The sequence below is a fragment of the Scyliorhinus canicula genome, chromosome 20 (genome assembly GCF_902713615.1).
Source record: "Scyliorhinus canicula chromosome 20, sScyCan1.1, whole genome shotgun sequence".
NCBI lineage: Eukaryota > Metazoa > Chordata > Chondrichthyes > Carcharhiniformes > Scyliorhinidae > Scyliorhinus > Scyliorhinus canicula.
In genome coordinates, this window is record NC_052165.1 from 18,732,584 (window position 1) to 18,748,873 (window position 16,290).

The window sequence follows — 16,290 nt, forward strand, 5'->3', positions numbered from 1 at the left end:
GTACTTCTTGGAACCTAATGACGTAATAATCAGGAAACCTATTAACCCTCTATCAAAATACTCCCTCGCACATTTTGTTTTTAAAGGGACATCACACAAAAAGAAAATACATGCTTCCCAAAGCACATGGGTCATCACACTATTGTAGGTATTACTATAATAGCTGGCAACTCCCTTGCATCATGGCAGGACCTAAATGATTAACTTTGTTATATTATTTGACAGTTTTCAAATTCTAATATAAAATGGACAGAATTAATTCAAAAATGTAAATTATTGATATCCCATTCTCAAGTTATGAGTCAACATTTACATACAGAACTATTTTCTAACCCACAATAGTGCCTGGCTCTCCTCCGCAATCATTTACATCAAAGCAGTTGTCTCCCACCACTGTACGACTATCATGGAAGCCTCCCTTGGAACCCAATGGAGTGATTCTCTACTACACGGTCTATATTTGGTAAGATTTAGTAAGTTGGTTGTTAACTTTGACAACAAATTTTAATTCATAGCAAATTGTATACATGGTAGTTTAAGCTGTATATTGTACAGCTAATCTTATCAAGAGGATTTGCAATTTTCAAATTAATATTTACCCTGTGTTTCTTCCAATATAATACTTAGCTCCTTATATCCTCTGGTAGTTGGACAATTTTAGTTAGGCACCTTACAATCTTCCAGATTCAACGTGAAGCCAGGTCATAACTTCTTCCCCGATGTCTTTGCATAGAGCTTTTGGTGATCATACTGCTATTTGCATTTACACATTGGGTTGGATTCTCTATTCTGGAGAGCAAGTGCTCCCGACAGCGGAGACTCAAGACTGTCTCTACTGGCACGTCAAGGTGCGATTCACCCTCCTTTTCCATGCTAATTTGTGCATGGCGGATAGCTCGCAGGATCCGGTGTTACAGTGTCAGACGCTTCCTCCAAAGCCAACTGAACTTCAAAGGATTTGAAATCTCTTGGCAACCTTTGCAACACAAATATTACATTCAATTTCACACAGCAACACATAGCATTAGTGAGTGATTGGCCATTTTAATTCTCCAGAGACAGCAACTTGGTGGATTGCTGATGTATCTTATCCTTCATGCTTGAGTGCAACTCCATTACCCTACTTTGATGCTCATCACAATGTTTATAAACACACTTGTTATGATTGACAGTTCCTCGCTACGTCAAAAGCAACCAAGTGCTTTCAATTCCTCTTTTTCACAGCAGAAAGCACTCAGCTGCTGCTTTAAACACTTTTGTCTGAGGCACCAGATGTTAGGAAAGCATAATTAAAAATGCTGTGATTTTTCACTCTCCTGCCTGGACTGCTCTTAAGCTTTTAGGCAGTGCTCTTTGATGAAGGGGGGTTCTGTTGGGGATCTTTTGCTTTGTACAATTAATTTTTTCCAATTCTGCACAGGATCGGGAAACCCTTTACCGATGGGGCAATTTAGCGTGGACAATCCACCTCACCTGCAAATCTTTGGGTTGTGGGGACGAAACCCATGCAAACACGGGGAGAATGTGCAAACTCCACACGGACAGTGACCCAGTGCTGGCATCGAACCTGGGACCTCAGCGCCGTGAGGCAACAGGGCTAACCCAGTGTGCCACTGTGCTGCCCTAAGTTGGGGATCTTTGATGGGGAGTCTGTTGGGGATATCTGATGGGGTCTCTGATGGGGGTGTTTGATTTGGGGGGGAGTCTGTTGGGGGTCTCAGATAGGGGTCTTGGATGGGTTGGTCTGATGGACGTCTCTGATGGAGAGATTTGTTAGCGGTAGCTGGGGTGGGCGAGGGGGCAGAATTTGCATTGTGGCAGGGAGGAGGGCCTTCCAATGGATTTTGGCGGGGCACCTCCATTATGCACTGACCCCCTTGACCCACCACAGGATCCACCTTGTCAGGGCACCGTCGGAAAAAATCCAGTTTTTTGTCTGACTTTCCATTCTGCACAGGATCGGGAAACCCTTTACCGACAGCAAGCAATGGAGAATCCAACCCCTCCTCCAGACTTATCTTTTATTTCTTTACTTAATAATCGCTTATTGTCCCAAGTAGACTTCAGTGAAGTTACTGTGAAAAGACCCTAGTCGCCACATTCTGGCACCTGTTCGGGGAGGCCGCTACGGGAATTGAACCCACACTGCTGGCATTGTTCTGCATTACAAGCCAGCTATTTAGCCCACTGTGCTAAACCAGCCCCTGATCTCCCATTATCATTTTTTTGTCATTTAATCACTCCTACATTCCATTGATCTTTCCTTTTTTCCTTTCTCCTTCCCCACTTTCCCAGACTCTGTACTTGGTCTAAACCTATTCTAAGATTTTCAAGTTCTGACGGAAAGTCATTGATCTAAAACATTATTTAATTTCTATCCCCACAAATAACCGGCTGAGTAATTCTAGCATTTTCTATTCCAATTATAGCTCAACTTGTGTTGATTTTAACATGAAGGCAATACAGCTGTGCTTAAATTCACCACCCAGTTTTAAGCCAATTAGGTGGTGGAGGGGTGTGGGTGGATATGCGTTAGTGTTACTGCAAACAGTTTTCTGGGGTTGGGCCCTCAGCGAACCCCAGAGAGAAAAAAGGAAGATGTTTCATTCCATTTGGGTTTGAAATACACATAATATTTAAGTGCGGTTTCAAACTAGTTTAGAAAGCACTTGGCTTGTAATGATTTAAATGTTCAGAGAGTGTGACACGATGCGCCGATGCTTAATAAACGTTTGGGGCTGGATTCTCCACTGACGGGATTCCCCTTTGCACCGGCAGCCTTGGGATTTCCCGACGGCATGGGGCTGCCCACAATGGGGAACCCCCATTGGCCAGCTGGCGACACGAGGAACCCGGTGCCGCACCACACCAGAGATCTGGTACAGCGGGACAGAGACTCCCACCCTGGAGCTTTAATTCTTGATAGTATAAAAAAACATACCAATACTGTAGCTGTTGATATCCAAACCTTAGCTGCACTACAAATACATAATTACTACTGTGATAAAGTCCTTTCATAAGTGCAATAACTCGCATGGAGCCTACCGGGTGGGATTGCTTGGGCGGAATTCTCCAGCGCGGAAGATTTGGCGGGGGCGGGAATCGCGCTGTGCCGGTTGGTGGCTGCTCGCTGCGGCCCCCCCAGCAATTCTGCGGCCTGCGATGGGCCGAAGTCCCACTCACAATATACAGGTCCCACCAGCGTAAATTGGACTAGGTCCCTAACCGGCAGGACCTGGTGGCGCGGGCGGGCTCCAGGATCCTGGGGGAGCGGGGCGATCTGACCCCGGGGGGTGCCCTCACGGTGGTCTGGCCCGCGAACGTGGCCCACCGATCCGTGGGCGGGCCTGTGCCGTGGGAGGCAATCTTTTCCTACGCACCGGCTGTGTCAGCCTCCGCGATGGCCGACACGTAGGTGAACCCTCCACTGCGCATGGTCCCACGCATGTGCAGACCCGCGCCGGTCGGCGGAGTCCCTTCGGCCCCGGCTGGCACGGCACCAAAGGCCTTCCACATGGCCGGTGGGGCGCAAACAACTCCGGAACCGGCCCACCTTTGGGGCGTTCCGACGCCGGAGTGGTTCACGCCAGTCCGCCCCATCGAGACCCCCCGCCCCTCTGGGTACGGGGGAATCCCGCCCCTTGTCTTCCCCATGCTCCTTGCGGAGTACGAGCTCCCCGCTAGGGGCAGGGTATCTCATTTAACCACTATATAAGGCCGATAAGGCACCGGCCAGAATAGGAACCTGGTAGGATTCTATTGGGTAGTGTACATATCGCCTGTGTAAATAAAACATTGTTTCTTATTTTACTCAGTGTGGATGCCCCGTGTCCTTATTAAAATAATTAAAATGAGTCTGCTGGAAAACCCGACTTTGCCCCTTTCTCTCCAACCAACAGAGACCTTTGTGTAAAGAAAGAGGACATTTCCATACACATTTGACAGCAATGCCAATGATGAGGGCCGCAGTAAAAGATTGAAACCTTCGGCTCAAATAACCCTTTGCAAGATTCAGAGTCATTGACAATTTCTGATCATAATATTCATTTTAATATGTTACTGTTAGCCTTATGATCGGAGAACCTATGTCATTGTGTTATAGATTATTCTGCGAGCTATTCCCTGAGCTGATATCAGGTGGTGGAGTGGCAATGGCACTGGACAAATAATCCAGAGCCGCAGGCTAAGGCTCTGGGTATCTGGGTTCAAATCTACTATAACAGATAGTGGAATTTAAATTCAATTAATTAATAACAATCAATAAATTAAAACAAATAGGTATGGAAAGCTAGCCTCAGTAATGATGCTAGGGGCAGCAGGGTAGCATGGTGGTTAGCATAAATGCTTCACAGCTCCAGGGTCCCAGGTTCGATTCCCGGCTGGGTCACTGTCTGTGTGGAGTCTGCACGTCCTCCCCCTGTGTGCGTGGGTTTCCTCCGGGTGCTCTGGTTTCCTCCCACAGTCCAAAGATGTGCGGGTTAGGTGGATTGGCCATGCTAAATTGCCCGTAGTGTCCTAATAAAAGTAGGGTTAAGGGGGAGGTTGTTGGGTTACGGGTATAGGGTGGATACGTGGGTTTGAGTAGGGTGATCATGGCTCGGCACAACATTGAGGGCCGAAGGGCCTGTTCTGTGCTGTACTGTTCTATGTTCTATGTTCTATGACCTAACTATCATCATTCGCCAAGGGAAGGAAATCTGGCATTTTTACCCGATCTGACCAATTGGTCTCATCGGAGCCAAAGCACAGGTTGACTCTTTACTGATCTGAAGGGGGATTAGGGATGGGCAATAAATGTTTGGCCTTTCTAGTGATTCCCATAACCCATGAAACAATAAAAGAAGTGATCTTAAACATGCATATGTTCCAGTTGGTCATCACATTGACCTGCAGTAATGTCCACTGTCCTCTTGGGGCAGAGCCATAGTTTTGCCTCGGCAGTACGCAAATGCCTGTGATTGGACAGGGCAAGTCACGGTAAGAAGGTGGAGGACTGGGACGTGAAACAGATCAGCCGTTCTGTATCGGTGAGTGAGGCAGTGTACTACCACAGTCATGTAGCAAACTAACACTGTCAGAAGTGAAAATTGTAAGTGAGTTGAATGAGCAACAAAGAAAAATATTTTAAAATAATCTAGCAGATAATTTAGGATATTGATCGATTTTTTGTTTATTCCTGACGCGAAGACAATCTGTTGGCGATCAGAAGTCGGACACCTGCAGGAATGAACTAGTTTCACCTCTGTTACTGAGAGTTGTTTTCAACAAAACTTCACATCTGCTCTAAATAAGGTGTCCTGAGCATTTATTCAATATATACACAAGGACAAATACAAGACAACTGTGAAAGTAAACTTTTAAAAACACATTGTAAAGGGCACAGGAATAAACAGGGGTGACAAATTGGAGGACAAGTAGCCTTCTCTGAAACTAACCACACTATTTATAAACATCTAGCTATGATTGGCAGCTCCTGACCACATCAAAAACAGTTAAGTGCCCTCTGCTGAGAATAAAGGAAGTTAAAGCACTTAACTCCTAGAATTTTATTAACACTGCAGTTAGTTTCATGGCAGCCGACTTGAGATACATTCAAGTGTGAAGGGAAATGAAAATAAACAATCTAGACATGTAATTGTTTGAAAGACGTCGATTACAGCCTACTGAAATCTATTTCTCTTTGAAGTGAATAGAAGTAAATGCGCTATTTAATCGACGCCTATCAGGGAGAGGCAGGAATATGAATTTGAGGTTTAAATTGGATCATACATGATCTTATTGAATGGTGGAGCCGCCTGGAGGGAGCGAGTTCCCGACTCCTGCTCCTATTTCGTATATTCTTAAAGAAGATCTGACATCAATTAATATTTAGTGATATTTCTAAGCAACCTGAGAAATAAGAAAAGACTGACCTTTCATTCCTGGTAGGAATTAATGGTGATACAATTTTATTGCTATAAATAAGCTAGTAGATGAAGTTGAAAAGCTAAATTCGTAAAACCACTTCACGTTGTGTGAGCACAATATATTTCAGGTGGTGGTACATAACTTTTGAACTGAGATCAGAAGTTGTTCTTTATACAAAGAATGACTAGTACATAGAATGGACTTCTAATTAGAAGACTGGAGTGGGAGAAAGAGAATTATTTAAGAAGCAATTGGATTTTGTAATAAAGGAGAATGGTTCTTTCTGCACCGATAAATTTAGATTAGCTCAATGTGTGATATGCAATAATATAGGTACTTTTATTACAGGAGTACGACAACAGAACTCATTTTAAATGAGACTGGAACATCTTTACTGCTGAAAAACCTGGACAATAATACTGAATACTATGCGTTTGTAACAGCAAATACTAGGTTTGGTGATGGTGGAATGACAAGTAATAACATCACATTTCAAATACCTGAGAGTTGTAAGTATCTGCACTGACTTTTGAAACTTTTAAATAATTGGTCATTGTCATTATTGATGAATAATTATTACAGAAATAGAAGACAATACATTTTCTTAATTAAGACAGTTTTAAAAAGTAATTCAGGAGATATCACTGGCACTGCCAGCATTTATTGCCCAATCTTAATTGCTCTTGAGTACATCATTGTGGGCTGCCTTCTTGAACCACTGAGGTCTGTGTGGTGAAGGTACTCACACATTGCTGCTAGGTAGGCAATTCCAGGGTTTTGACCCATTGATGATAAAGGAGCAGAAGTATATTTCCAAGTCAGGATGCTGTGTGACTTGGGGGTGGTGGTGTTTCCATACAACTGCAGCTGTTGTCCTCCGAGTTAGCCCAGCATGTCTGCGCCAGCTTAGACGAGCAAAGTATCCCATACCTTCTCTCTCCTATAACATGAACAAATCAACATCTCTAGTCTATCCACATAACTGAAGTCATACATTATTCTTGTAAATCCCATCTGCACCGTCTCCAAAGTCTTGATATCTTTGCCGAAATGAGGTTCCCGGAATTGGCCACAATAATCTATCTGGGGCCTAATCAGTGCTTTACAAAGATCAACATAACATTTCTTTGTCGAAAGAGATCATTTAACTAACTCATGCATGTTTTCATGCAGCAAGGAAGCCGGAGGGGATTGTCTCCTATGTCAACAAAAGTTCCACATCTATTCAGGTGTTTTGGAACCCTCCATTTAAACCTACTGGGAATGTTCAGTATTACACAGTTCACTACAGAAATATTTCTGATGTTTTCACACAGGTATGATGTTTTCTGATTTTAACTGCAGTTTGTATTTTTCCATCATCATATTAAGCGGTTATCTGAAAACAATGAGGGGTTGGTGGGTTATAATGAACCCCAGGCAAAAAAATGTTGTGGACAAAGTAACGAGGAGAGTTTCTTTCTGTCAGAAAGTGGTGAGTCTCCTGAACTCTCTTCTCCAAAGGGCAGTGGAATCTTTATATAATTCTAAGGCTGGGCTTGATAGATTCTTGATTATTGAGGGGGTGAAAGGTTATCGGGGGTCAGGCAGGAATGTGGGGTTGAAGCTACATTCAGATCAAGCTGTGCTCTTATTGAATGGCGGCGCAGGCTCGGGGAGCCAAGGATTGAGATGTGCACCTACGATGCCAAATCATACAAGGCTATAGACCAAGTGCTGGAAAATGGGTTTAGAATACTTGGATGGTTGTTTTTGACCGGCGAAGATGTGATGGGCTGGAGGGCCTTTTCTGTGCTGTGGATCGCTGTGACTCTATGACTCGACATTGGGTTGGATTTCGACAGCAACTCCCAGCCTTCCTCCCTGGAGACTTCACCCCAGTGAGCGATGGAGGTTGAACTGGCAGGCTACGTAGCCCACCCTCAGTGCATTATGGGAGATGGCGGTGGGTTGGCGTGGAGTGGGTTGGGGCCACGGCAACTTTCCTTCTTGGGGGGGGTAGTGGGAACTGATTGATCAAAATAGGTGTCAAATATATTGAAAAAAGTGTAATTTAATTATTTAATTGCACCTGCAATGAGCTGTTTGGTATTGTTTTTCAGAATATAACCGAGTTTGATCAAGAAAGTAGTGGAGGAAATGCAAACGTGACAGTACTTTTGGTTAATTTGACCAAATTCAGCCATTATAAATTGTGGGTGACAGCCTGCAGTATCCTGGGAGATGAAATTCAGACGAGTGAACTGATTGACGTGTATACTGATGAAGACGGTACATTTGTTTCATTGTACAACTATTGCGGTATAAGTTGAAGTAAAAAACTTTCATTTCGGCAAATGTGATGAACTATTTCGTGTACAGGGTTACACAATGCAGCTGCACATGTTTTGTTAAGAAATGCGCACTTACTATCATAACCAATCTCTCAGTGTGCCTTGAGCTTTGTCACTTTACTTTTACATTTAATTGTGGAATTTGAACAAGGCCAAGATTTATTGCTAATTACTAACTGCCCTGGAGAAGGTGATGGTGAGTCACCTTTTTGAATCGCTGTAGTCTGTGTGGGAAAGATATATCCCACAGTGTTTTTATGGATGGAGTTCCAAGGTTTTGACCCAACAGTGAAGGTGTGACAGTGTATTTGCCAGTCATGCTGGCGTACAATTTGGAGGGGAGGGTGCAGTTGGTGAAGCTCCCAACGATCTGCAAGGTACGATTCAGTGAGTATTATTACAGCACGGGCTGCATGGTGGCGCAGTGGTTAGCACTTCTACCTCACGGCGCTGAGGACCCGGGTTTGATACCAGCTCCGGATCACTGTCCGTGTGGAGTTTGCACATTCTCTCCATGTCTGCGTGGATAGGTAGATTGGCCACACTAAATTGGCCCTTAATTGGAAAAATTAGAAAAAGTATGATTACGTTATGTTGCTTGACTAGTCCATGGCACGTTCTCCCAAGATGTTAGTGAGGAGGACTTAGGGTCGAGGGGGCAGGGTGTGCCTTTGCATTTGCTGTTTCCGCTGCCATCCAGTTTTATTCTTCTTCAACTTTTCTGAAATGGTTTTAAAGAGCTGAAAGACTTGCTAAGCCATGTGCAGGACATGGAGAACCAGATGGATTTCTAACGGCCATCCGGTAGTTGAATTCACAGTGAATTTCCACTGCTGTCATGATGGAATGCGAACTCGTGCCCCTGGCCCATGAGTCCATTAACATTACCACTGTGCTACCATTCCCGTGTAACTATAATTGACTATATCCTTTGTAGGTGATGACAATATCAGAGGCAGAACTTTTCAGTTGGCTGGGTTTCCCACCAGGCCACCCCAAAGGTGTCATCCCCCGCCCATCATAGCAGCCCTGCAAATATTCAACATTCTGGAATGTTAATTATCTGGAGATGCTGCTTCCTTCCCTCAGTTGGGCCGAAACTCTGTTTCAGAGACTTGGTGGCTGGCAACTCTGCAGGTTAGGCAATGTCAAGTGGCATCAGTAGCCATGATTGGGACTACAAATGGTCCCCTGATTCTAAGTCCTTGAGCCTAGGACCAGGTAAATGAGAAGGTCTCACAGGGCCATGGGGAGGTGAGGCCCAGGGACGTGTGAAGAGGGGTGTGGGAGTTTGGTCAGCCAATAGGGAGAAGGAGTACCATGAGGGCATACCTTGGCAGCGGATTACCCAGTGTGGAAAGGAGGATCTTTGAGGAAGGCACCCCCTTCCATGCTCACGCAGTGCGACCTACCTAGTAGCCCCCATGTTCCTGAACTCCTCTCACCAGACTCACATTTGAGGTTGGGTGAAAAGAAACCTTTAACTGACCAGGAATCGGCCACTTGAAGTCCTCACTCAAGGAAAGTATATGCAGACAGGTTGGGAGAAGATGGTGGGAAGCTCACCTAGGAGTATTTCAGGACCCTCCTGCCATCTACAGACCTTCCAGAAGGGGACTGTGAAATTCTGCCCTTTGTCAGGAACCTTGCTGATGTTAAATGCAAGAGTATTCCAAAACCCAGAAGGTTAACTTGGAACACAGATTCTTAGTGGTGTATATATTCAATTTGATATTCTGTGAGAAATGATATGCTAACCAGGGAGGAATAGTCCAGTCATTGTGCGAAAAATTAATAAAGAATATTTATTAACTTAATAAAAATAGGTAAAGAAGGACTATAATACAAGGAATATATTGTCAACACTCAAGTACACAGATGGCTACACACACACACGGTATTACATGAAATTACCTCTTGGATCCCAACTATCTACATTCTCTGAACTCTGAAACGTGACTTTGTCCTCAAACACTATATAACACTACAAGCTAAATCAAGCAAATAATTACCATGCACAGGTTATGGGCCATATTCGTGAAAACTGTCTTTAGTTACATCGAAGGTAAAATCTGCTCAGTTCGAGTTTCAACCCCCCCCCCCCCCCCCCCCCCCCCCGTGAGAGACCCCCATATTAGAAATCGCTAAATCCGTCACCCCCAATCAGTCACCTCTGCCTGGAAACTAAAGGGCAGTTCAGGCAGAAACAATGACCCTTACCAGCTCCTGCTGCCTCAGACAGGTGTTGAAAGCAGCAGCTGTTACTTCATGGAAAGCCAAAACACATTACAAGGCTTTACACCCCCACCAATCCTTTGATCTGTGAGGCTTCTATTCACTTTCAAAGAGAAATTGCAATTAGTAGGCTGCAACTGACAAGGTAATAGTTTCCAAATAGCCAGGTGTTTGGATTGTTTATTTTCGTTTCCCTTCATGCATCTCACGTGTGAAGCTAACCACAATTTTTAGAAACATGAAGGAGATGAATGCTTTCAGTTCCGCTTTTTCTCAGCAGAAAGCACTTAACCCCTTTTGAGTGGTGAGGACCTCAATTATAGCTAGATGTCTGATGGAGAGGGGGTTCTCTGTTGGGGGTTTGATTGGGGGTTGCTGCTGGACCTCGGTATCGGGCCATCCACTCAAAATGGCAACATGATACCAGGATTCCAACAGAATCCCGCTAGCTCCCCGCCATGCATAAATCTGCATGGCAAGGGAAATGAAGGGTCTGCACCAGCGCAGACTCGGAGCAATTCTACTCCGGTGGGTGAACTCAGTCTCCCAAACGGGGAATCCTACCCGATAACTCAAAGAATAATTTGGCAAATGTTTTTAAGCTCCTACACTAAATATTCATAATGACATTAGTGCAAATGGCAATATTCCTCTTGGTAGGGTCATAGCTTATATAGGGGTTGATGATGAGTGCACCTTCTTAATAAACCCCACCTTGACTCTTGATGCTGAAGTTTAGAAACAGGCCTACAGATTCTCCCTATGGCAGTGAATGATACGCGATTGCGGAATCACCCGTAATGTCCATCACACTGCAGTGACAATGCCACTAACATTCTTGCATCCATATCATTATTCATTTGGTTTGTGCAAATAGGTTTTGCAGTCATTCTTTTTTGAGAATAAAACATACATTAATCAATAAGAGTTTTCCCAAACTGAAAAATAATTGCACTGAACAAGAAACAAAATTATTTCCAAAATATTTTCAGAATAGCTAGAACCATTTACAGAGTCCGTATGTACAGGGTAGCACAGTGGGTAGCACTGTTGCTTCACTGCACCAGGGGCCCAGGTTTGATTCCCGGTTTGGGTCACTGTCTGTGCAGAGTCTGCATGTTTTCCCTCTGTCGGCGTGGGTTTCCTCTGGGTGCTCCAGTTTCCTCCCATAAGTCCAGAAAGACATGCTGTCAGGTAATTTGGACATTCTGAATTCTCCCTCCATGTTCCTGAACAGGCGCCGAATGTGGCGACTAGGGGCTTTTCACAGTAACTTCATTGCAGTGTTAATGTAAGCCTACTTGTGACAATAAAGGTTATTCTTTTTTAAAAATGTAACAAACAAATAGCTGGCAAGAAGGTTAAAGGTTTTTGCTTTTTCTGAATGATTTGAACTTCTTTTTCAGTACCATCAACTCCTCCACAAGACTTGGTGATAGTAAATTATACAGCCGAATCTGTCTTGGTTAGGTGGAAACCTAGCCCTATACCAAATGGTATTGTTCAGCTCTACAACTTTAAAATAGTTGACAACACAAGTGAATTCACGTATTTTAAGGTACTGTTGTTTAAGTTTAGTTTCAAATATTTTGCTGCTGCAATCATGGCATTTGGGATTTTGAATTGGATCATATTATTTGAGAAATTAAAAATTTGTATTTATATCATGCGATGTAGACAGGCAGTGATTGACACACAGGATAACCAATGAACACACGCGACACAGAACAACTAATCACCAGACAGGACACCATCACTTTCAAGCCCACAGGGCATTAAGGCTCTCTCTTTTTCACAGGACACGGCTAGGGAGATAGTCGTAGTGCACAGGCCAATGAACATCATCACCATGTGATAGAGAGCTAGTCTGGTCAAGCCAGTAGGAGGTTATCAGTTAGGTTAATAGAGTGTCAACCCACTGCAGATTATGTACAGAAATCAACAGGTTCAATAAAACAGTGTTGGACCATCTCCTGTGTCGGAAGCCTGTTTCTCGTTTTACTGCATCCAGTTGCAGTCGATGTTAGACCAACACAGATAACACATCGACTGGTGCACCCCCTCGCAAGGTTGATTTAAAATGCACAAGAAAGCAATGCAAGTAATTGTTTTTATTTTCCACTCAAATCACCAAAAATATTACTTATGTCCACAACATACATGATGTTCTCCTCAAATGTACAGTATAAATGTCAATACTTAAATATGCATTGAAAATAAAACCTCATTATTTCTCTTATATTTGAAGAATACAACAGGATTATTTAATGAAGCACATCTCACTGGCTTTGAACCATTGCATGAATATTACATCAGTGTATCAGCATTTACCAAAGTGGGGAATGGAGATCAATTTAGTAACATTGTCATTTTCAAACTAAATGAATCAGGTTAGTTGAACTCAACTCGTGTTTTGTAACAGCTTTTATAAGTACATGAATAGTATATTTTGTCATCGAGTTTGCTGGCATTTTAGAACACTGTAATTAGTAGATTTTGTTCCTAAATTCTGAATCATAAGCAATCTCGAGTAATAACTTGCCCTTTAATTTATATGATTTTAATAACAAGATTCCTCAGACTGAATATTTGATTGACTATATTTCATCAGCGGAAACTATTCTGATAAGCTGTTGCCTTAGGAAGGCTTTCATCAGGAGTGTGATTAACAAATTTAAAGTGCAAATCTCAGATTACCTAAATCAGAACTATACACCTGAATGAAGGTACAGCTACTTTGCTAACACAGAATAGAGAGAAGTCATTAGCTGTCCATCATCATCTCTGCTGAAGCCATTGGGGTGGCAGTACATAGAAGTGGCAGAGATAGAAATAGGAATACAAAATAGAGGGATCAGTCCTGTCTGCTATTGCTGCCTGGAAGGATGAAGAGACAAATAAATTCAGGGTGGTGGTGACCTTCACTGTCACTGCAATTGGCAATGGTGGTGCCAGGTTTAGCAGGAAAACGTTTTGCTCAAGAAGGTTACAAAGATCAGTGACCCCTGCCCTGATAATTGAAGCGTCCAAAAAAGCCAAGAAATTTGAACCTCTGCAGGTACCCCTCTTTTTCCTTCTGTTCTTCTGTCCAACACAGTACAACTGTAGCACCCATAATCGCATTCTCCTTTTCCAGTTCAGTATGAAGGTCTCAATAAGGTATTCCCACTAAACCATAGCCCACAATGAACTGAGGAAAGTGAGTGCGGATGTTTTACTCATTTCATATTTCTTTAACTTGATTCACTTTCATAAAGATATGGTCAGTTCTGCCACCAATCCCCTGGTGACTTTAGAGCTCAATGCTGTGGCAGTTGATTCTATCCAGCTCCTAATTACCTTAGAGGATCTCAATTTAAGTATTTTACTGAACTTCTCTCCTTCCCGTGGCATGATGCTCATTGACGCTGATAATTACTGCTCTTATTTTCGTGACAGTCTGGGGCAGGTTGCTCATTCCCAAAATTTTAACGCCTTACCTCACCCTCTCCTGTGCCGTGGTGAGAGATGGGGGAGGTGGAAAGTCTTAAAATTAAGTCCCTGGTTTCTTTTTTGACCATCAACTATATACCTGCTCAGCTGAGACCTCATAAGTCTATGATGGGCGGAGAGTTTCAAGTCTCCACATTCAAAGAAAAGAAAATGTTGCTCACCTGCATTGTAATCTTACTGTAGATTAAATTCTGCCAATATTTTTCTTGAAGATAGGCTATCGATAATCATCAACTTGCGCGATTTGGAAACATTGCTTGCGTGAAATGTATTAATACATTCCTGCCTCTGAGTGTACTACAATGTTTTCTCTGTTCTGTAGTTCCAGATACTGTCCAAAATCTTCAGTGCAATGCATCAAGTTGGCAGTCGATCATTGTTAAGTGGGATCCTCCATTAAAGTCAGATGGAATTATCACTTATTACGCACTGGTATTTGAAAATAATGTTCAACGAATTGCTGCCAGGGACCAGGAACATACTTTGAGTGGACTCCAATCAAATACTTCCTATCAGTTCAGTATAATGGCTGCTAACTCCGTAGGCCAAGGAAAAAGCCAAAACTGCACTGTCACAACATTATCAGAAGCAGGTATGAATCCCTCAGATGTGGTCCATCATGAAAACATCCATGATGTTCCAACGGAGAGGTGTTTAATTTGCTGCATGATGTGCTTTTCTTAAAATTTAATTTTGTAGGAATAGGAGTGATTGAGGTAAAATCCAAGATGGTTTATATTCCATAGTACAGTTGCCATTCATTAGTAGACCTGTAACATTCTAGAAAGTAAAGGAATGATTCGCTGTATGTGGTAGGTTGGAAGGTGCTAATGTGCCCACTGTTGTCCCACTGTGAAAGCAGTTAGCAGAAAAGTAAAATGCTGTCCAGATTTTACCAGGTAAAAGCAGAATGCTGTTTCCACCTGTTCTGAGGGCTGCAGGTGAGTAGAAGGATGTAGCATTAACTATAGATGGTATTTCACTTGTCTTCCCACAGCCATAACTTCATAAGCAAAATAAACTTTCAGACTCGTCCTCTCACTAAGTTCTCATTCACACAGTACCTAGCTCTTGGATATTTTTGTTTTGCTGGTTTCCCAGAACACCTTAACTGAGCATTTTAATACTCCAGATGAATGCTACATTTCCTATTGCTCAGTTTTAGGGTGGTACAGGAAACCATTGGGGATGAGCCTAAAGTTCAACAATCATGTGATTGGTCTGTGGGTTAGAGGGGCAAGGAAATACTCCTCCTGGTCCCACAGAATCTAACAAAAACACAACTTTCCTTTTGCAGGAGCAGCTTTGAGCAATTCCTTTAAATATTCCCTATTAGGCCACCGAGGACTGTTTCAATGACCACAGCACGCACAACAAATGTTTTGCCCATTGGTGTCCGAAAACGACATGTTTCCTAATTCATAATAGCTTCTGGGAGACCACATTATCCTCTCCTTATAAGGTGCAGTTAGCGATATATATGACAACGTATTTTGTAGCAGCTCTTCAGGCAATTGAAAATGAACATTGCAATACTTGAACAAAATAAATGATTAATAGAATCCTATTTTTCAGTTCCGAGTGCTCCTGAGGATCTAGAGATAGTTGGCATTCAATCAACCTTTGTTATTTTGAGATGGACGCACCCCAGTTTTATCCCTGGTTATTTAAGGCTTCTCAGGATTATGGTTCAACTACGCACTGCCTTGTGCACAGACTGGGAAACTCCGGGATGCATTGAAGCTGAGCAAATTGAAGATCATAGCATTGATAATGATAACGGCACCATGGAGACAATTGTGCCCGGATTAAAAAAATTCCAATGGTACCGATTTAGGGTCGGTGCGAGTACAAAGGCTGGGTTTGGAAACTATTCAACTTGGATTTCTGCAAAGACAGCTGTTGGCGGTAAGGATGGATTGAAATGATTCTCAGGTTGTTCATTTTGCTGAATTGCTGATTTTTGAATTGAACTTAAACGCTGCACTCATCAACAGATATATAAATTCTCTTTGTATGATTTAGTCATCACTGACAAAAAATGATATTGAAGAAAATGCTCTGGATTTTCAGGCTATTATCTCTGAAAAAAATACCTTGATTACTTTGTGAAGTTTTTCTTGTACACAGAAAGCAACATGCAAAATATTACTCGAGCATAAAAGGTAATGCCGGGATGTAAAATGACAGTTTTATTTGTTGGCACATGGTGTCTCCGTGTAATACACCTTTTATTTATATTTGAAAATATTAGAATTAAATTTATCTGTCCCATTGAGAGTGCATCGGATGATTTATGAAAAAGTCACCACACATGACAGAT

The 16,290-nt window shown here is 42.8% G+C and overlaps 1 protein-coding gene across 1 annotated transcript in view; it reads left to right on the forward strand.

Moving 5' to 3' along the window:
• Positions 1-16,290, forward strand: part of ptprq (protein tyrosine phosphatase receptor type Q) — a 247,980-nt gene that overhangs the window by 145,711 nt on the left and 85,979 nt on the right. The window contains exons 34-41 of the mRNA XM_038781370.1: positions 343-463; positions 6,256-6,416; positions 7,081-7,223; positions 8,010-8,178; positions 11,882-12,033; positions 12,724-12,865; positions 14,290-14,559; positions 15,543-15,875. Of these exons, the coding sequence (XP_038637298.1) occupies positions 343-463; positions 6,256-6,416; positions 7,081-7,223; positions 8,010-8,178; positions 11,882-12,033; positions 12,724-12,865; positions 14,290-14,559; positions 15,543-15,875 (1,491 nt within the window). The remainder of the gene's footprint in view (positions 1-342; positions 464-6,255; positions 6,417-7,080; positions 7,224-8,009; positions 8,179-11,881; positions 12,034-12,723; positions 12,866-14,289; positions 14,560-15,542; positions 15,876-16,290) is intronic.